This window comes from Corylus avellana, chromosome 10 (assembly GCF_965113065.1).
Source record: "Corylus avellana chromosome 10, dhCorAvel1.hap1.2, whole genome shotgun sequence".
Taxonomy (NCBI): Eukaryota; Viridiplantae; Streptophyta; class Magnoliopsida; order Fagales; family Betulaceae; genus Corylus; species Corylus avellana.
This window is the reverse complement of record NC_142499.1, coordinates 8,642,848-8,666,307: the sequence shown is the minus strand read 5'-3', so window position 1 is coordinate 8,666,307 and position 23,460 is coordinate 8,642,848. Positions and strand designations below refer to the sequence as shown.

The 23,460-nt window shown below is 33.0% G+C and overlaps 1 protein-coding gene across 1 annotated transcript; it reads right to left on the bottom strand.

Annotated features, from left to right (window-relative positions):
- Positions 1-15,048: 15,048 nt before the first annotated feature.
- Positions 15,049-19,061, bottom strand: LOC132162524 (putative mediator of RNA polymerase II transcription subunit 26b). The gene is made up of 9 exons (XM_059572759.2): positions 17,878-19,061; positions 17,582-17,650; positions 17,367-17,449; positions 16,714-16,766; positions 16,477-16,604; positions 16,324-16,351; positions 15,907-16,217; positions 15,757-15,832; positions 15,049-15,640 (listed from the first exon to the last, which is right to left on the bottom strand). Exons 1-9 carry the CDS (start codon positions 18,355-18,357, stop codon positions 15,516-15,518), a joined length of 1,353 nt encoding a protein of 450 aa, XP_059428742.1. The 5' UTR covers positions 18,358-19,061; the 3' UTR covers positions 15,049-15,515.
- Between the last annotated feature and the right edge of the window lie 4,399 nt (positions 19,062-23,460).

The window sequence follows — 23,460 nt, the reverse complement described above, 5'->3', positions numbered from 1 at the left end:
AATCAGGTTTCATTTTGTTTGGACTGGGGTTGTTAAGCTAGTGCTTGACCGTGGGTTTATACTTCATACTGATTAGATTGTAGGTTGTATGTGTCACTTGGCTCATGAATGTATGGCAGCCACCACGGGCAGTCGTGAACTTACGGCAGCCTCGTAGTGTCTGCAAGGAACTATCGGCCAGGAATGTTTTGCTCCCTTTAAACTAAACGTTCTAGTTCTGTCTCTGCTTATATGTTATACATTTTTAAATGTGACCCCTCAGCGAATCAAATTCTCAATTTTTACATTTTTTAAACTCTTTTTAAAATCTAAAATCCAATTAAACCAACACAGGGTCTCGTAATTTCCATTAGTATTGTTACAATTAGAATTTAAATATTTTCTACGGACAAGATTTGAACCTAAAATTGACACCTCAATCATTATCCTATGAACCAACCAAAAATTCAGGGCAAGGCAATGTGAATCTGATCCAGCTCATACTTTGTTATCACTTAACCCTCTAGTTGAACTTCTTTATTAGCATGTCTATTCATATCCATAATTAAATTCAGGTCGTTCCTGGTGTTGTTGGTAATTGTCTGCTATTGATGCTTAAATGGTTAGACATGCACTAGAGTATAGGTTAGAATCCCCACTTTAGCTTGATTAATGTTAATCGTCTTAGATCTCCCATTCTCTCATCCATTAGGATCAAGAGTGGGAATGATCCTCCCTTGTAACTTTTTCCCGCATTTGATTAAAAAAAAAAAAAAAATGTTAATCGTCTTGGATTTCAAAGTCGTTATTGGTAATTGTCTGCTGCTACTGATGCTTAAATAGTTAGACATGCACTAGAGTATAGGTTAGAATACCCACTTTAGTTTGATTAGTGTTAATTGTCTTGGATTTCAAAGTCGTTATGATGAGGCTGAATCAGACTATATCTCAATTTGACTTGAGAGATCTAAATTTCTAATGAGTAAATGTGGTCATGTTTACATATAGAGTAACCACAGTTGGTAAATTTCTTTTATTTTTGGGAAAAGAAAAGCAGGAGGGTGTTGCTGAAATGCCGCAGTGGAGTAAAGAGGATGATGCATGAAGTCACCCGACCAACGTGGTGGGCTTTGCCCCTCCAATGAGGTGTCATTTTGTGTCGGCAACATTTAAATTTCGGTGGTGGTGGTGGTGGTCAAGGCCCACCCACTTAACAAAAGTCAACAAAATTAGATTTGATTGCCACTTCATTGATTAATTAAGATAAGGTTGCTTTGGTGTAACATGGGATAATGAATATGGCCGAATAAAATAACACAAGGGAACATGGGGGTGTGGCGAGAAAACGAGCATGGTGGATCTTTCTTTATGTATTTCGTCATGAGTTTGTATTTGGATAAAATGGATCATGTGGTCCACCAAATTGTGCGAAAAGGAAAAAAAAAAACCATTAAATAGTTTACTTTATAAAACCTCACCCTTCGAGTAAAAACTTTCCTGGCCTAATATATATATATATATATATATATATATATATATATATAGAGAGAGAGAGAGAGAGAGAGAGAGAGAGATTAGAGAGTAATTATTTGACTCGGTATAGAGACTCATTGGGTTGGCTCGAATATAACTCAAGATTGAACTCAGTTGACACACCCACCTGCCTCTTCCCCTACTCCGTGGCAATGTGATTTTGTCAAAAGTTCAACCAAGGTTTTTTTCTCTATTTCACACCAATATTATATATGGGATTTCCGTACTTCTGTTGAATAGACTTCACAAAGAAATTTGTTTAGGCCAGCATACTCAAATAATGTTCAAGTTCCTCTTTGTAACTTTTTCTTGCATTTGAATTAAAAAAGAAAAAAAAAAAGAGAGAATTTTCAAGTTATTTAAATATGGTAAAAGATGGAGGGATCCATGTTAATGAAATACTAGTAAGAAATTGATATGATATGTTGAAGTTTCACAAGACTGGATCGGATGATGGGTTGCTTGCAAACAAGAGAGAAAGTCGCTAAAATATTTGGCCTTAGAAATTGGAGACCCTCTGATACTTAAGCAAAGTAAATTTTTTTACGCGAAAAAAAATTGAATAGAGGGGAGTTTAGGAAGAGAGGCGAATACTTGATTTTGGGGATATATGACGACCCTTTGAAATTTGAAATGGTCCCCAAATGTATTCCATGTGGCAAATTTATAGCTATCTGACTGTTTGATTATTTTTTATGCAGTGGACTACTTGAGTGGGCATTCGGTAAATTATATTCACGCCAATTTGTTGAAGCAGATTTTCGCATGGGTCGCTTGAATTTGAGGATGTGTGACCCTATTAAATTTGAATCTTTGTGGAAATGGTCCTAAGATGCTTGGTCATTGATCAACATGTTTTACTTTTATTTCACTCTTAATTAAAGGAAAAAAAGTCATTTGTAGACAACAATGAGTCATAACTAATTGTAAATACCTTTCTTATTTTCTTTTTTGTTTTTTCGTTTCTTGTCACATTGCTTGTCCCAAACCTATTATTCTCCAAAGTTCCAAACTAATGTTTTCAATATAAGCAGTTATCTACAACTCACTTTAATTGGGGATAAATTTTTCCTCTAAATTAATTTCGAGATTTTTTCTAATTACGTTTATTAAATTAACGATTCTCTAAATCCAGTTTTGGGGAAACTTTGTTCTAAACTCAAGGGGCATAAAACCAGAGATGACTTTGCTTGGGGAGCATGCAAATTACTTTGTTTATCTTACTTCCATTCTTAGTCAAAATTCGTTTTTGAATTCCCTTTTTAAATTAATCTTTCCTTTTGCTAAGATTTTTTTATTTTTACAGTCTCGATTCGCACTCATTTTTTCTTTTCGTCGCAGCAACATTTATTCCTTAAATACGCTGATTATAATATAAAAACGAGTCAAGAAAGAGAAAGAACTTGAGCTACTCATTTTTGGAACCCGATTCTTATATGGACGGGTAGATCTCATATTGATCTAACATGCTAACAATCTGGATAACTAATTGACGTAGATCCTTATCTAATGATAGACCTACTATCAAATCATTACAATTATATAGCAATTTACTAAATAACATTACTCTTTTATAATCGGTCTACATCTATCATGACAATATAAAAGTGACTTGTAGCTTTCCATTATATATATATATATATAATGGAAAGCTACAAGTCACTTTTATATTGTCATGATAGATGTAGACCGATTATAAAAGAGTAATGTTATTTAGTAAATTGCTATATAATTGTAATGATTTGATAGTATATATATATATATATATATATATATGGGGGAGAGATAAAGCTTAAAATTGACGGCCAAGATTTTTTTTTTTTTTTTTGTTGGGGGAGGGGAGGGTAAAAGCCAAGAAATCGAAAGAAAACCAATAAACACGAAAGCTTTGTGATTACAATAAACTATTTGTTTTGTGTATGGATAAACACACATATTAGTTGCCGAAAGTTTTATATAAAGTTTCTTTGTGCTTCTTAAAGTTTTAAAGTTCAGAAAGTTGCAATCTAATCTTCAACTAATACTCACAAAAAATAAATCACAATCACCTCACTCCAAAGTAATGACGAAAAATACTTTTTATTTTTTTTAAACTAACATGTTATATGCGCATTGGACAATTACCATTTGACATTTATCCTGCTTTTTGGGTCGAGGAGGATGAATTTTGGCTTGGAGTTCTTTACCTTCAATGCCGAAAAATAATAGCCGAGAAATAGGAGCTACATATGTATTGGTTTGAGTTTGTTTGACGCAGATCAGCTATTTAATTTGAAAATTAGTCATAAGTTAGCGGATTTTGTTTGAGTCTGAAATGTAATACGTCATTTTTGACACTTGTAACCTTGTAGCTTCAGCTATAGTTGCTTCAGAGCTTTGTTTTATGTTGTTTGAACTTTATGTTGGTTTATCAATGAATGAGATTAAACTGTTTAAAAAAAAAAAAATACCAATCTGACATAACCATGTCAATGAGAAAAATTTAAATATCTGTTGCTGGTTAAATACAATATATATATATTTTTATTTAATTTATCAAATCACTCATTTTCCATTGTTGACTCGGCTCTTCAATCCAAGGATTAGGGCATAAGCAACAACTACAAGAGGTAGTGCGCTTTTGGTGACGTCTTCTCCATAAAAAGCATTGGAAAACAAGAGTTGTCTACTCAGATAGATGAAAGGGCAAGAATACGACTTTTTTCTTCTTTTTTCTTCTTTTTTAAATAAAATTATTTTAATTTTCTCATTGCACATGCCTTGCCTAATTTCTGACTTGAGTGCTAGGTACCATTGCTTGTCCAACTGAAACTCAAATACGCATGGATCTTGCTTTTCATGTTTAGGAGAGGAATTTCTGATAAATACGTGTCTAATATATATATATATATATATATATATATATTAATTATGTTCATAAAACATGCAAAAAATGTATGCTGTTAAAAAAATCTGTGATTCTCACGTGCTAAGAGATATATGTTACTTTTAGAAATAGAGTTGGAGCGAAATTCTTTCGACTCATGTACGTTATGAGTGAGGTGGCAGAGGATAAGAACATATTAAGGCCCTTATCCTTTCCAAATTTTATTTAAGATCAAAGCAATGATTCAAAGCACCTAAAGACATTTTGGCCACTCCCACCAGCAAATGGGTTGCAGAGAGACTTCAACTTATCTTTCCCTTTGAAAGGTAAAGAAATATGGCATTTCTAACCCTATCTTTTGACTCTTCTAAAGTAGGAAAGCAAATCAAAAGGTATAAATAAAATACCATATGGTATATCATATATGTGGCTTGAGAATGGCCAAAGAGGAAATCTTGGGACTTCTCCACTTTAATGCTTTATATGAGATATTTAAGGGCGAATATTTTCAAAGAATGTGGTCCAAATATTCCAATCTTAAGCAATTTGATAAGGGGTATCATCTTGGGCGGTAGGAATTCTTCCAATCTAATTAATATGTAAAAGTGTCACGTGTTTATTGAAAAAATCCGTGCTAGATTGTATGATATTATTATGGGAAAAATGCAAAATTAGTCATTGTGGTTAATTACTTAATTTGTAATTAACTCCCTGTGATATCAAAATGAACTCAAAAGTCTCTAAAGTATGCCAAAAAATAATTTAGTTCCTACAATCAAATTCGGTTTAGTGACTTTACCGATTCTAATAGAGTGAAGCGTTAGAGCCAATAAAATTGTGATACTTGTCCTATTTAAGTTAGTGTCAGATTAACGGAATCTGTTAAATAAGTTGATGGAATTTGATTGTATGGACTAAATTATTTTTTTGCCATATTTCAGGAACCTTTGAGTTCATTTTGATACCACATGGAGCCAATTGTAAATAAGCTAAAACCATAAGGATTAATTTTGCATTTTTTCCCATTATTATTGATGTTTTAAAAAACAGACAATCCAAAAAAAATCATTAATAGGAAGGGGACGAGGCAAGTATTGACAATAGATATGAAAAGAGCTAAATATGTAGGCACCTAATTAATTAAGAGGCATTAATTATAGATATTTAAGGTTACTTCCAAAAAAAAATGATGGTTTGCTAATCTGGCTTCTTTGTACTTTGATTGGTAGGTCTAAATGCTAATGAATAATGTAATATACTATACCACTATTTCTTTATATTAATACGGTATTGTCAATTTACTCTTTGATCAACCATTGTTAAAAAGACAAAAATTTAATGGTAAACTTAGAGTGCCCCGTTAGCATATATAGTGGGATAGTTGTGCAATATTGATATATAACATTACTCATAAACACTACACTCATATTTTATGCTTATCTCATAGATTGAGGTGGCACTACTCATCTACTCTTAGATTTTTATTTTTATTTTTAACAATAGTTGATCTACGCCCATTAGCCAAATATGATAAAAATGAGATGAGAGTATAGTATTTAACATAATTTTAAATAAAATGAAGAAGTGACGAAATTTTATGTTAATATTTCGCCACTTCTTTCATTTTAACATAAAATAGATATATTGAATGAAAGTCTTTAGAAATGATCAAAGCATGCATGACTTACATTTGGAGCGTTCTAATGGATTCATGGCCTTTTATGTCACATTATTTGGTAGACTTCATAGTTCATAAAAATAAAAAGATCCCTTAACATATAAAAAGACAAGGGTTGATGAAATTATTTAATGCCTTTATTTCCAACCATTTCTGTTGTCATGCTTTCTTACTTTTTCCCACTATTAATTATCTTTCTTGGACTAAATAGTGGCCGACCTAGAATTTCAACTGGATGCTGATCCAGGTCTTGAGAATTTAAATAAGTTTTTTTTTTTTTTTTTTTTTTTTTTTTTTTTTTTTTTGTTACAACGTACAACTCTTTCTTTTATATGTATAACTTAATAAAAAAATAAAATAAAAATTGAAAACCAAGGTCTATATATGGTTCGGTACCTACGTACCACCGTGAATTGAAGTAAAAAATTATAAGCATTGAATACCTTCTAACATTTTTTAATCACATGCTGACACGTGTTAAGATTTGTAAAAAATATTATAATTAAAGAAAGTTGTATGTCTAGCATTTTTTTTTTTGGGTGCCGATTTCATTGCCCATTTCTTGAGAAGATCTCCGGAACATAAGAGTAAGGTTTAAGAGAAGATGACATATTAATTTCTGTACGTGTCTCTCTCCGGCAACATATATTTTGTCAATGCCAGACTGTCTGAGCTCTTGTTTTGAATGCTCTCTTAATATATGGCTAGAATGGAGAGAGGTGGACATTTTCTGGGACAAGAATCTTGTATGGTTGGTTATACCATGAAGAGGGTGGTTAAACCTAACTATGCTTCCATTTGCAGCTTCCTCATTGATGGCAGAAACAAAGACATTCACCGGCCATGCACCTACGACCTCTTGGTCTCCTTTTTGTAGACTAAGTGGGCACAAGAGAAAATTTGTCCTAATTAAGAGGTGAGGAATTTCATCTAACGGTCAAGTTGACATTTTATCTGTCATATAGCTTAGTTTCTTCTTTTATGACCAAGACCAACCACCCCACCCCCCATTACAAAAAGAAAAGAAAAGAAGGTGCCTACTGTATGTGTTTGTATATATTCTGATATTGCCTTTACTGTTTGGGCCTTGTTGTTGGAGTGCCTACCCCTCTTTTGTTGTACGATCCTTTGTAACCCATTTTCTCATATTGAATATGAAAAACGCTTAACGGGTTTAAATATCACAATTTATGCGGAATTAACGGATATTTAAAACTAAGCAAACAATCACCAAAATATGAATAATCACACATAAGGATTTTGGTGACGAAAAGAAAACCTTTTAGAAAATGCTCTAAAAGTAAAACCTCTTCGAGGCAACCAAAGTCAGGAAATCACTATCAAAAGATTATCCAGAGATTACAGACACTACGAATACTTACAACCCTTTGCAAGACCTTGGCTCTGTAAGATCGACAAGCCTACAACTTGTTTCCTTGCTCACAATCTTCTTCAACATGATTCTCTTTTACCAGATCCTTCCGATAGATTTCTCAATAAAGCTCAATGAAACTAACAATAATCCTCTAAGAGGAATAATCAGGCTCACACAGATTTTCTCTCTAAGTACAGCCTCTCACGAAACCTAGGGTAGAATTTCATACATCTCTCTCTCTATAAAGATGTATATATATACCCCCGACAAAATCCTAAACCTGACACACTTAAAATCACGTTTTTGGGAGTAAAACTTACGGGGTGTCTAGACAAATTAATGGGATGTTCGGACAGGGCCTTGAGGAGTAGAAATTGAGTTTCTGGAATTGCTGTCCCGACAGGGGGAAGGCATGTCTTGACAGGGATTGCAAAGAGTGAAAATCGCATTCTGGAACTTCTGTTGGGCCTTGATCAACAGTTCCGATCGATGAGAATTTGTGGCCCGATTGAGCTAAAACTTTGCATGCATGTTCGTGACACGTGAATCCTCATTGTGAACGGTGAAGATTTGATTTTAAGAATTATATATCAGTGGTTGAGCATGTGGATAGTAGGTTCTGCATTTTGGAACCGAATTAAGCCAACAAAAATATTAACATAATAGAAGAAAAAAAAAAAAATCACTTATTTTTGTCACACCTTAAGAGACAATTTAGTACTCTTACAATCCTTTAGAATCCAAAGGTTATTATAAGCACACTTTCAATGCCAATTTCTAGGACTTCATTTTGAGAGGTGTTGATAAAATTCACAACAATTTCATATAAAAATTACAGAAAAAGAAAAAAAGAAATCAGATCGGACTAAGGCACGAAAATATTTTTTGTTAGGTCTTTTAGGATTATTAGGAGTTGCGGTTGAGTTAGGTGGTAATTTTGTATGGGAGATCTAGGTTGTTCATGCATTCCGGCAATTATTGAGCATTCCATCCTCTAGGTCGAATGATCAACCCTCACTATCGAATGTTTGATGAAGGTAGTAATCTGCATGATTATGGTTTTGATTATGTGATTAGAGTTTTACGTGCAATATTAAGGTTCTAGTATAGAGTATGATTGTAATGACGTGGAGGTTAAGATGTATGAGAATGAGGAGAACTGTATGAGGTAAGTAAGTGATTATGGAATTGTTCTTTTCACTATGCAATATATTAATGAACTAAACATACTATTATTTCTTGTTTCAATACAAAATATTTCTTGAGCCTAATGACTTTATCAAATGTTTATAAATGATTCAATCAGATATTTGCTTATCATGTGATTTATAATAACTGAACATATTGTGTGGGTTGTCATGTACGGATGGTGAGCACATGGTTGTATATAGGCTTGACCTTATGGCCAAAGAGATTTACTTTATGTTTGACCTTGGATCCAATGGTTTTATAGGTGATTGGAGCACCATGTACAGATGGGATTACAACTACAGTATTATTAGTGGTGTGAATCACCCAGGGTTTAAATTCGGTCAGCCACTAACAATGACGATATGCGACAACATCTTAGGCACCAATATTATATTACAAGTCCTCTAGGACAACGCTAACCCTACAAAAAAGCTTTTAAAGGCTTGGATAGATTATATGATGGGAAGCAATGATTATTATTATTATGCACAATTTTTTTACATTAAAATGAGTGACTTGTTACTGAGATTATGCCTACCCATTTTAAAAATAAACTGATTTTTATACTGTCATAATAATGGAGGCAACACAAATCATTTTGCAAAATCCTATGACATTCTTAGTTACCAGAGTTGAGAAATGCGAAATGTTACTAAAGGCTCATTGCATAACTAGTTATGTGATAATTCACTTACTAATTCGTGGACTGTAATATCCTAAAATAATGAAATAAAATGAAAGAAATTGTATTTATCTGTCTTAATCACATTTTATAAAAACTGACGCTTGTAATTTTAAAAGTAATTCGACAAGTGCCTCAAACCAATTTTCTGAAAACTTAAAAAAATATTATTGCAAACTCTAGCCGAACGTTCGGAGTTCCCTTGGAATGTCCGAATTCAACCCTAGACTTGAACTGTGGTGCCCCAAAACTTTAAAACCCAAACACGGCCATTAAGGAAGAACAAATATCTTTGGTAAACTTTTTATAAAAACAAACATTTCTTGTAGTTGTTTAAAAACCCTTTTTTGATTTTAAAGAAAACGAACCAAAAACATTATTTTTGCCTCTGGTCGAACGTTCAGTAAGGGACTGCCAAACATTCGATGTTAACCTTAGTGCGAACGTTCGACTAGGGACCACATCGAACGTTCGACGACCAAATCAAAAACCATTGGGTACTGACCAACGTTTGATCTGAAATCCTAGAACCATTATACAATAGCACACCGAACATTCAAGCATAGTACCGAATGTTCAATGACAATTTGAAAAGCAGTTTTAACCCATTCGCCACCTTATCTAGCATGCACCACCCCTTCTCCTATAAATACCGTACCCTTCCACCCCATTTCCCTCTCTTCCACATTTCCACTAACCCTAAACCTAGAAAGAGGAATTCTAGAGAGAAAAGAAGGGGATTTGAGTCTTGCCTTGCCCTCCTTGAGGTAAGCCCTTTATATTAAGATGGTTTTCATGTTGCTAGCAGGTTTTTCATACTTCTTGCAAGTTTCACAGTACCATGATTAAGCTTATATTACGAGAATGGAGTTTTATACAAAATAATTATTAATATATCATAATATTAATAATTGTTCTGCATAAAACTTTATTCTCGTAACGGCTTATGTTATGATTTTCCCTTAAAGAGCAAAAGTGATGCAGGAGGAATTTAAGAAAATTGTTATTTTAATTATGCATGTGTGTTTTAGTTTTCCTTTTTTAATAAGGATTGGGTTTTTCCTTTCCTATTAAGAATTGTTTTTCTTTTCCTATTGAGATTTGTTTTCCTTTTTCAATTAGGTTTGCTTTTCATTTTCTTTGTTAATTTAGGAGGTGCCTACCCTATATAAAGGCATCTAATTTTTGTTATTTTTCAATTCAGTTTATACTATTAATTAAATTTAAGTCTTTCAGATTTATTTATCTGTTTGCTTATTTGGGGCACTTAGCGACTTTCTCTTCCCTATTTGTTATTTTCTCTCTTCTTGAATTCCATTTTCAATCTTCAATTTTTAGTTTCTGCTGCTATTATTCGCTGTCAGAACAACCTTAGTTCTGCCTGGCATCAAAAAGGTTTTTAAATGCTTTAAACCGCTCCAGGATTTCATGAACTTACATGTTATGCTAGTATATTTGTATGAACTTATTAGAAGGCCTATGATGAGATATTTTACGTGATGGGCTGAAAGTAGGAGCCTTGTATGAACCTTGGGTTGTTGACCGAACGCTCCATGCTCTTTGGCTGAACGTTCGACCTCGAGTCCGAACGTTCAATCGTGGGACAAAACGTTTGACTAGTGTTTAGGATGTGCAAAATTAGGGTATTATGACCTAGTTAAATGCTTCTCGATTAAGGCTTTACATATAGTAGATTCTCTTGTACTACTACGCATAAAGATGAATTATGTTCATTATAGCAAGAACTCTAGATGTTGGAGGATTTATGTTCATTATAGTGACCTAGAGTGGGTCAGGAGACCCACGTAGGTTTGGGCGCGACCCAGTCGTGGGTCTCTAGCCGAGACTCACTTGGTGACCCAGCGTGGGTCCAAAATTTTTTTTAATAACTTTATTATTATTTTATTTTTTATTTGTAATTAAGGGTAAATTAAAATTTTTTTTAAAAAAAAATCAGGGTTATAAATGCTATTTTATAACTATTAACATTTAAAATCTGACGTAGGGCAGTTAATTGAATCAAATTGAATGTTCAGGGGGTTAAATTGAGAGATTTTGAAATTTGTTAGTGTCTTCTTTAAATGTGCAGTAATTCAAAGGGTCTAAAATGATTTTTTTTTTTTAGGGATAAATGCAAAATTGGTCACTGTGGTTGGCCTAATTTACAAATCACTTCCTGTGATTTAAAAAATAATTTATAGGTCTTTAGGGTAGGCCAAAATAACATTTTACTCCATGAACTCATTTTCCGTTAAATGACTTAATGCAAACCGTTACATTGCCACATCACACCCAATAAAAATAAGACACGTGTTCTTTTTTTTATGCTTTTTAAAAAATGACAAATAAACTTTTTCGCGTCATTTTGAGGCTCTAACACACACTCCACGTCAAATTAAATAAATATAATCCTTATATATTCCCTGTGCCGCCGTCATCTTCATCTTCCCCAACGATTCTTGCCGTCATCTTCATCTGCGCCTAAGATTTGGGCATCTGCATTTTTTGGCAGTGCTTTCTATGGAAACAATCTCTCCCTCTCTGTGTGTCTGGTTTTTTTGTTTTTGTTCTATGGCAAATGCTTTTTGGTTTGTGTTAAATAGATGTTGGAAGATGGTGGCTTTAAAAAACAAATCATAGGTTCATCTTTTAAAAAGTGATCTCTTTTTTCAGATATGCAATTGTTTTTTTCTTTTGTGGGGCTTGTTTTGTCCCTTAGCGTGCATGTGTAAGATGGTGCTTGTACTTGTAGGAATATTCATGTGTGGATATAAGTCTTAACGGAAAACGCAGATGAAGACGACGGCAAGAATTATTATTATTATTATTTTGACATGTCCACACAAGGGAAGAAGGAAGGGGGATTCGAACTAATGACCTTCGCTTCATCAGGCATGGTTCATAGCCGATTGAGTTAGCCCTCGGGGACACGACAAGAATTATTTGGGAAGATGAAGACGACGGCGGCACAAGGGAGATAGAAGGATTATATTTATTTAATTTGACGTGGTGTGTTTGTTGGAGCCTTAAAATGATATGGAAAAACTTATTTGTCATTTTTTAAAAGCATAAATAAAAATGAACACGTGTCTTATTTTTATTGGGTGTAATGTGACAATGTAACGGTTTCCGTTAAGTTGTTTAACGAAATGAGTTTAGGGAGTAAAATGTTATTTTGGCCTACCCTAGGAATTTATAAATTATTTTTTAAACTACAAGAAGTGATTTGTAAATTAGGCTAACCATATGGACCAATTTTACATTTATCCACTTTTTTAAAATAAAAACAAAAATCACTTCAAATGCAAAAAAAAAAAAAAAAAAGACTATTAATTAAGGAGAAAGCCTATTTTTATATGGAGAAAGACTTTGGTACGCAAAGAGCTTAAAAGAAGAAGAAGAAGAAGAATAGTAAAAAGTTTGTTGAATAGTCAATAAAGGCGGGGACAGAAGGTACATCAGACAAAGCCTAGTTAAAGAAGAAGAATACAATTATTCATTTGTGCACGTGGAATAAAACCGCGTCGGTTCGACACCCTAGACAATTGCGATCGTGACTGGTCAAAACGGTGCGTGTCTGTGGAGTGACGCCACAGATGACGTCAGCTTCAACAGTATTTAGACGGACAACAAATATTCCTTTTAAAAAAAAAAAACTTTCAAATGTATAGAGGATTTTTTTTTTTCTAAAAAAAAAAAATATTGAGATATTTTATTAGTAATTTATGATGGAAGCTATCCCGTTAATTTATAAAAAAAATTATAATAAAATTTGTAATTTTCTTAGCCATACTCTATAATTATTAGTGAAGATATTAAATTTTATTTTTATAAAAAAAAAATAATAATAAATCTAGACCGTTAAAAATTGACGGCATCTAAGCTAAGCTAAATCCTTTGCTTGAAAAGTCGTTGAATTTTTTCCATGAGTTTCTGGTAAAAGTAAAACCCTGAAATATTTGGTGAGCTAGGGTCAAGGCAAAGACCATTCAAGAAGCAAAGCTACTATTTGTGTATATTACTAAACTATCCTCGCTTAATTGACCAGATTAAATTAATTTATCACCATAATTATATCATGATTGAGAGCTTCAAACCTACAAATGGAGGATTTAGATTCTCTTTAGTCCATAATAGACCGGAGAATATCTAATTCATGACTAGAATTTCTTTAAAGAATCTTGAGAGTTGCCTGAATATCCACAAATTTCAACCCTATATATATATATTCATTTTGGCCCTTGGGGGTGTTCGTAAGGGCCATTGGTTGGCTTCGGCCACCCCAGGTCCAACCATGAGGCCAGCCACCATTTTTTTTATTTTATTATTATTTTAGTTTTTATTTATTTTTTAAGTTTTAAGTCATGTTTTATTAATTTTTATTAAGAGAACACGTGATATATTTGTAATCCTAGCCATGAACTGAATACTCTTCCGTTCATAATGAATTGGAGAGAATCCTATTCTACAAAGAAAAGACTTATTTATTCAAAATTTATTACTAGAAAGGTTTGGTAGGAAAATTCCATTATTAAAGTCCCATGAAAGAAACAATATTTAATAAAAATAACAAGAATTACATTTAATTAATAGACAAAATAGAAGAAGTATTTTCAAACTTGGAAATTAACAAGATTTATATAACTAAAGCTTCTGTACAAATAATCGGATATTGGTATCCGCAAATCTAGTTCGCGCCATATTCAAGCCACCTAATTTTATGCTTTTCGTTTTTTTCAAAAAAAATAATAAAATGACTTTTGGAAATTTGGATAAAGGATGACATGGCGGCTGTAGCATTTCTTTTGAAAATTATGAAAAAACTCGTCAAAATGAGTAATTCTATTAAACATTCCCATTATTTTTCTTATATTCTTCAAAGTTGTACTCTCTCTTAAATTTGACTGCATTAAAAAAAAAAAAAAACCCAATATATTAATGTTGACCTTTTAAGATAATATCAAGTAGAGAGAATAAACAAAACGATAATGTTTTATTGGTCGACCGTTCAACACCGAAGACCATTATTCATAGGAATATGTCAATCCTATGTATTGTTGTTAATTCGAAAATCAACATTAAAAAGTCTACTTTGAATTGTGTTATACAGTTTAAAAAGTTGTATAAAAAATTTTAAAAAAAAATTAACTTGTTTGGTAAAAAAACCAGTTATATATATATATATATATATATAAATTCCTTCTTTAATTAAAATCCATCTTAAAATCACAGCATTAAAGGAAGCTACATGCTATCCAAGAAAATTAAAAAGGTAATTTTGATATTTTAGAAAAAGAAGCATCCTAATTCATCAACATGGAATATCACACAAGATATTATTACATGGATATAAGTGCATGTTTTTTTATGGTAGAAATTCTATTCGGTTTAATATTCTTAAACTTTATGGTAATAAAATTGTTATGTCAAAGATTTTTCGTGTAATTAAAAAGAAAAAGAAAAAAGAAAAAAGAGAAATTCATTCTAGTTCTTCCTTTATTCTCTTTAAGGCCAAAATTGCTTATCTAAAGGGGAAAAAAAATACTGTCAATGCTGAAAATGGCTATGGCACCATCAGTCATCTTCTACAACAATATTCTTTGGAACAAATGCCCATTTTGGCGTCTTTCAAATTAGATCTTTTATTTATTTATTTATTTTTATTGAATCTTATGAAATCCAGCCTCATTAATACTGTAAAAAAGAAAAAGAAAAAGAAAAAAAACAGAGTATGCAGAAGATAATGAAGGAAAATTTCCAGATGAGGTTGTATTATAAAAGTTAGTAAATTCAGGCTCTTTATATAGGCATTCCCAAAAGGTTTATATACGGGAATGAGTTTATGATGAAGATTTGCACATATTCTGTGCAAAGCAACTAATATGATCAAATGGCTTAAAAAAGTCTTGATTGTGAGATATAAAAAAAAAAATGCTGACAGGTAGTTTGATGAAGGTTCTCTGAATCTCTACAGACATTGTTATCTGAGGAGAAAGTCAAACTTCATAAGCTATAGCCATCTCCAAGTCTCTCTATACCTGTACTCAATTTAGGAATTTGTTCCCTTCTCCAGCAGAAGTGGGGAATGAATTTGTCATTGTTGATGCTCAACTAAGTCAACCCAGAACATGCCAAAGATGCTGATGTTCTTCTTCCACTAACTTGAAAAGCCTAATTTCTTTCTTGATGAACAAAAAAAAAAAAAAAAACCCTAGCGTCGTCCTTGCGCCCAATGCCGGTTATGGTTCCCGGGTTTTACGTGTGGATTTCTATGGCCGAGCCCCTGCTTAGGGAGATCATGTATCTCCATAACCTGTATCGTCCGCTGCCGCTTAGCTGTTGAGCAAAAATGAATTACAGCTTCATCAGATTTGCTGTTTAAAGTAATGTCTAAATCATACTTACAATTTCAAACACTAAAAATACTCAAAATTATAGGGGAAGTGACATACCATTCTCAGCTTGTTGATAACGCTCCTGAAGTTTCCTCTTTGTAGCTTCAAGTTTCTCATCCGAGCACTTGAATTTCTAGTTTATAAAGAAATAGAGATCAGAAAGAACTTAAGGCTACAAATTTGAAACAAGAAGAGATCCCTACACACCTCTTGCTGACCAGTGAACGGCTTCCTCTGGACAGCAACCTTATCCAATTTTTGCTGGGACTTTGTCTCATTACTGACAAATTGCTCTGTGCTTCGTTTGAGAGGTCTTCCAGGCCCATAATCGGGGTTTGAGGGCTTATTTGGCTTCAACACAACTTCCTGTTTCTTCACTTGATGACTCTTGTTCTCCTTGGCCAGCACATTTGCTACATTGGGTGTCTGCTGTTTCTGCTTCAACTTATTTTGATAATCTTGTGTTGGTTTTCTTCCATTAGCGCGGTTCTTGCTGAATCCCCCACTGTTTCGAGGATCTGAAACAACATTCCCCATTCAAAATCATTAATACTAGAAGTGGGGAATTCAAATGAAGAAACAAGCCATTGATGATAAGCATAAGAGATTGCAAATTAAACTCACTTCCATCATCATCCATGCCGTCAAAGAACTTCGCATTGTGCAATTATGGGACACCCAAAGAAGCAAACTCCAGTCAGTTTCATAAACACTATGTAACCAGAAGAAGATTACTTTTCTCAATAACTTTAAACAAATGAGGAAAAGGATATGTACCTGTGAGAGCTCTATTGCAGTGGGTTGAGTAGCAAAGAAAGCTCCTTCATCCAGAGGAGGAGATGGAAGACCTTCCTCATCTTCATCAACAACAGATGGATTCACAGAATCCGGAGTACCTTCCGCACCTACAAATTAGCGAATAAAATCAGTTCCCGAAACTAAATTCAGTAAATAATTGAAATAACGGTAGACGCATCTCAAGTTAAAACAAAATACTGGCAAACAAGTTCATACCTGCAATAGCTGTTGTAGCTGTAACCCACTCATCTACCAAGTCTTTCCAACCACTGCAATCCACAAAATCAAGATAATATATCGTTAAAAGCCATTATTATTAAACCAACAATATTAAAGAACCAAAAAGACACCAACAGTCTAGGAACTGTCCACAGACGTGTGGATAATTCATAACGACAAAAAAAAGGAAGTTTTACCAGAGGGTGTTGATTTATGTCCAAAAAGCACCAAAATGAACGATGAATACATAGAAACGACAAAAAAACGGATGGCGGTAGTTGTACTGCCAGCACATGGCAATGATCTTGGACTTCATATTAAATAAATGACAAGAATATACGAATTTGAAAAGGCTAGCTCCAACTGTCACCGGTAAGCCGAAACTTAATTAAGAACACAATGTGTTTCCCAAATTAACACTTGGCTTTTAAGGCACCCAAAGAAAATTTGAGATGATAAACATTGCTTAATGTTACAAACAGCTGAAACAGATATAGAAGATAAGAAGTGCGCAGAGAAATCAAAGAGAGGCGACATACAGAAGAGATTGACCTGCATGTTTTATGCCAAAAACAATGATAAAACTCAATTCTATGCTAAAATACATAAAAGGCATATAAGCTTCTCTTAGCCAGGGAATGGTTTCATACTCAATAAGAATCCGTGCAAGGTTACGAATCTCTGTTGATGCATTCTTCCGGAGCCTATTGACAGCCTTTCCAATCTCAGTTGTCTGGCAAAGAAAAAACTGTGTCAATCCAGTACTTATCAAAAACTATTTGAAAAGAAGAGCAACCAAAGAACAACTGCTGCCAAGACAAATGGCAAATTAATGCAATAACTAAAGCAAAGATTGTAATCAAACCTTCAGAGTATCTACAGTCAGAGCCATCAACTGAAGCCTCCTCAACGAGTCAAACAATACTGAATCAGACTGTCACAACATTAGCCAACGAACCCCAAATCAGAAAACTCAACAACCAACAGGATTATCAATACAGCAGTCAGACTAAAACCAAACAATCTCCTCAAAACAAGCATAATTCTTCAAAAAATATCAAAACCCATCTTAAAAATCCACAGGACTGTAAAATTAAGTAATTAATTGATCATCAACAAAGCAAAAATCAAAGCACAGAACCAGAAAACATAGATGCTAACCTCGTCTGCACCGTTGTAAAGAATCTCTTTGATCCTCAGGACCTCCTCAAGAATCTGAGACTCTTCCTCAATCTCATCAGTCAATGCCTCAGCTTCTCCATAGCTGTAATTGGTGACATGGTTCATGTTCATCTCTGCCTGATCATCTCTACAGCTATTCGCCTTACTCTCCTTACTACCCCCCGCCTCAAACTCACACCCATCTCTATCAAACTCGCTACTCTTACAACCTCCGTCATCACCATCACTTTCTTCTTCATCACCAGCAGGCACCGCCAACTCGACCCGGTCGCAACCCGAACACCGCGTGAGTCTGCAAGAGAAAAGCCTCTCGGCGATGCGATCTCTCCGCAACCTGAACTCCTTGGGGCAATCGGAAGCCGCCACCATGATCGCATGGTCGATTATGTCGAAAATGTCCGAATTCGCAGTCCGAAAGTAATTCCTCCAGTTTTCCAATGACCCTGATTTCTTGGCCATGGTTGAAATTCCGGGAATTCTAGATCGAAAAACCGGCTTTCAGCGAATACCTCGAAATCAGAAACCGATTGTCATGAGGTTTTGATGGGTACCCAGAAACGTAAAACCGCGTTTCGCCACCCAGATATGAGCAATCGATTGTTACGGAAATTTGATAAACACCCAAATGCAGAAATCGATTTTTGTTACAATTTTGGCTGCCGATTGTGAATTTTAATCAGTTCGACCTGCGAAGCTAGATGAAAATTATGGTGCTTCTTCGATTAACAAATAGATTACTTAAAGATCGGACTTCGGGATATGATCATGAACAAAAAGACCAAGATCAACAACACCGGCAACAACAACAACCAATATCCTAGAAAACAAAGAACGTGGCTTTTCTTAGCCTATTCCGATGGGTTTAGCCCGAACTTTCCTTTAAAATCGCCGAAATTTTCTCGAAAAAAAACGACGCTGTTCACGGGGCTAAAAAATAAAAAATAATAATAAAAAAAAAGAAATCGTTCGGGTTAACAGAACGAACTACTACAGATAATCTCTCTCTGTCTGCTTCCTTCTTCTACCAAGAAAACAGAGGCTGCAAAAAGCCAACAGATTTTTGTTTCCCAAAATTCAAAACCACTCCCCTCGAATAATCAGAAAAACATTTTTACTTTTGTAGCTTCCACGTACTGTTTGGCTCAGTTTTTTTTCTCTCCTTCCCTTTTTTTTTTTTTTTTTCTTTTTTTTTTTCTATAATCTCTTGCCTCTATTTTGACTTGATCGGTCACAAAGGCCGGAGAGAGAACGTGGGTTTGGCGTTTTCTGTTTAATTATTTTTTAATTATCTTTCGTTAATAAATTCGAACAACATAAAGGGTAGAAAAGTTAATCTGTACAAGGCGGTCCGAGTTTGGTCGGGTTATCCGAGTTTGACTCGGTGAGTCCACTTTTGAAACCAGTTCGGACACAACACAACTATTTTTATTTCAAGCTGTATTTTCGTCGCTGTTTTAAAGGCGTACTCGGCGCCTCGTGTGGCTGCTAGACTGACAAGTCTGTGACGGAGCCAAAAAAAAAAAAAAACAGGGTGATATTTTGCTGACGAGTAAATTTACAAATTTAACTCTTTTACAATTTTTATACAATTTGGCTGACGTGGAGTGCTAATAATTAATTAAATTTATCTTTTTATTTTTTATTTTTTTATTTTTAATAAAGGTTTATCCAATCATTTATGAATAAATTAGTCTAGTTGTACAAGAGTTGTATAAGAGTTTTGTTTTTTTTTGTTTTTTAGAAAAGAGATATATAAGAGTTGAGTGAACTGCTAAATAACTCTTCTAGATTGAACTGGACCGATGTGGAGTGTTCATAAATCTTTACTAAAAATGATCATAAATCTAATGGTTTATGGGCACTCCACATCAGCCTAGTTACATCTGAGTTATATGAGAGTTTAGCTTTTAGATTTGCTCATTAAAAAAAATTATATGTATTTTTTGCATGTTAAGTTAATACCACATATTACTTTTAGAAGCTGATTTGTAAAAAAAAATTGTCCAAGGTGCCCCCTACCTTCATGTGATTTTATTTATTAAAAAAAAAAGAAAGTAAAATCAACCTTTATTGTTACACTGATTTACAATAAATTTTTTGTGATATAAAAATGTTTCGAGAGTTTTCAATGATACGCAAAAATACAAATAAATTTTTATTGTCGAATTTTTTTCAAAATTTTGACACATTTCATTAGCGTGTCGCATCAAATCAAATTATATAATAACACATGTCATTCATAATAATAAAAATATATAAATATACAAAACGTTAGAATTAAAATTATTATTTTTTCTAAAAAAAAAAAAAAAGGTAAAAGGAAGTTTGGTTGAAAAAAAAAAAAAAGAAAAAAAAAGTAGTTGCGTTTAATCCTTTGACTCTCGGTGCAAAAAAAGGCGCCCTTTTGACTTTTGTGTAAAAAATTCAAACCGACTCAATAAAGCTAACTTATAACTTCCAACCTCCCGCGTCCACGTGCCAAATATGTAAATACGTCTTCTGGTATTTTAGGTAAATGCATTCTGGTGCCGGGGGGTACGTTGGGAATTGTGAATATTTGGTTAAATTCGTCTTTAACTTTATTTCTATCTCTTATTCATTGATTAAATTGGAAACCATTTGGTAGGAAAAAAAACATTGATGTCTCAAGTGTATAGATTCATGGAACAATCAAACCTTTCAGAGGGTATTTTTGTATTTTGGTTGAAAAAAATGTTATGATGTTAAAGTAAAATTAATTTTTACTGTCTTATAATTAATGTTTTGCATTGAAAGTTTTTGTTAATATTTTTACTTTTTTGCTAAAAAGTAAAAAGCTTTTCAAAAAAAGTGTATGCCCGCTTTAGGTTAATTGTTTAGCAAATAAATTAAAGCATTAACAAACAATTCAAAATATTAAAATTTATTTACTCTTTAGAACCTGTTTGGAATTATGTTTGAGAAATAGAGTTTTTAAGTCAAAAAGAGTTTTTGGGCAAAAACTTCATTTTTAAGTTTTTGCCAAAAGTGGTTTTTCGCTGTTTTTAGGCTTTTTGAACCGTTAAAAGCGTTTTTAATTTTTTTTTACGAAATAAATATTTTTTTTTTCTTCAAACAGATTTTTTGAATGTTAAAAGCATTTTTAAGCCTCTCAAAGGCAGTCCCAAACATGCCCTTAAAGAGTTTTGCCAAAAGAGAAAGAAAAGGATAAGTAGATATTAAGAGGAAATCAAAGGATCATTCAAATCTAATGCTAGGCATGACATGATTCTCAAAGCCAAATCTTGTGACAAAACCCATGCAATTATTAAATGATGATATATATATATATATATAACAAAAGGTTCATTAATTTGAAAATCGTCCTTTATTAGGTTCCCTTATTTTCGGATTTGAATCTCTTCAGATTTTTTAAACTAAGAAATTTTCAGATTTTAAAATATAAACCTTCCATTAAATCTAACGGTTCAAATAAATATAGATGTTTGTGTGTTACCGAGAATCTAAGATTACTTGCTTCGGTAACACACAAATGTCTCCATTTTTTTTTTTGAGTCATTAAATATAATAGATGGGTCAAATTTTAAAATATAAGAATCTGAGAAAATCTCAACCCTTATTTCAGTCTTTATCTCATCACTTTTTATTTTTTATTTTTTTTTAATATGAAATCACTTCAATTAAATGGTGGTGCAATTACATCAACACCTCGTGATCCCAATTCATAACAATCACACTTTGGATGGCTCTCTACTTACATAGTACTACATGTGCTTTGTTATACCCTTTTTAGCACCTTAATTGACGGCTTCTATATTTTACTTTTATGCTAAAAATTCATAGGACCATGTCATTTATTTGATACATTCTCTTTTAATTTATGTTTATTCACACTGATCTGATTATATTAGAACTTATTGTTAGATTGCTAGCCGCACCCCCCCCCCCTTTTTTTTGACGTAATTGTCCCCTTCCTCCATTTCCCTGTCGTTGCTACAAAACAAAAACTAAATAAGTTAATTTGAAGCTCAAATAAGGATTTTTTTTTTTTTTAATCCCTAATGAAGTCAATATTTATCCTCTTATATATACATAATCATTTATAGTTAGGTTGAAGTAAAAAGAAGTCTGTTATATATGTTAAGTTATGTATAAGTCAACCTTAAGATCAACTCTAATTCTAAGATAATTCTCATAAATGTTTATGAAATACTGACAAAAGAATAAGATCTATCCACTTATCCAAAATAAGGAGAAAAGAATAACATCTATCCACTTATCCGGAAAAAAATAAAATAAAATAAAATGAGAGGAGAGAAATATCAATCTCTCTCTCTCTCTCTCTCTCTCTATATATATATATATATATATATATATGTGTGTGTGTGTGTGTGGTTGTTCTTAAGACTTTATTATCAAAAGTATTGGAACAACAATATCCAGAACCAAAATTAATAAATAAATTGAAAATTTTAAATCCTGAAAATCACAAAAAGTATTTCAACTTTGTCCTAAGAAAGAAAACAAAACCAGAAGTATATTATTTTAATTAATACTACTAATAATGATGATAACAACAATAAGTTAGTTTTAGAGAGACAAGGATGACTATTCTCTCTCATCTCAAATTCATTTAAAATCTTTTTATTTTCTAGTGTAATATCTAGAAAAAAATAAAATTTGAAAATAATGATATAAAATATTGACGTCATGCAAAACTAAGAATATTTTGACTACGTACGCTAGTAGGTAGAAACTTAAGATTTCAGGTGAAAGAAAATACAGGAAGAAGGGAGATAATTGCGATTAGGGAAAAAGAGAACCCTAGTGTCCCAAAGAAAATAAATATTTTCTAGAAAATGAAGAAAAATAACTTAATTTCATTTTGGGCCAAAAAATGACTTGTATTGAGTTTAGCTCGGTGGCCATGGAATTAGGATCATCTCAATTTCATTTGAACTGGATAATATCTTATTAGTTATAGTGGATGGATATTTTTGTCCATTCAAAAAGTGAAAAGACAAAAATATCCATCCACTATAACTAACTGGATATAATCCAGTTCATTTGAACTGGAGAAAATTATGTTCTAATAGCCATGACATGCACACCAAAAAGATCGAGCAATTTTTTTTTTTTTTTTACATGTCTGCACAAAAAGAAATATTCGAACTAGTGACCTCCGCTTCATTAAGCGTGATCCCAACAAGTTAAACTACCTCTTAGAAGTAATATGTGCGATTTTGATACATATAGCATAGGTTAGGCATAATTTACTACCACATTACGATTTAGTCAATCACGCGCCAGCATAAATTAATGTCACCTGTGCATCATAAAAGCTGGGATGTAGATGACAATCAGAAACGTGCCATTGACCACTTCACTGACACCATCGAATCGCTGCATTCATACTAGCTACAATTAGTTGACCTGTCTAAATTATTGATAATTTTTTTTTAAAAAAAACAACAATTTTTGCTTATTACGTAATTTGATTGAGGCCAATTACAGGGTAAAGCTCTGATTTAGAATTTTGCGCCCATTGTGATACTGCAATTAGTATAGTGGATTAGTTACAAA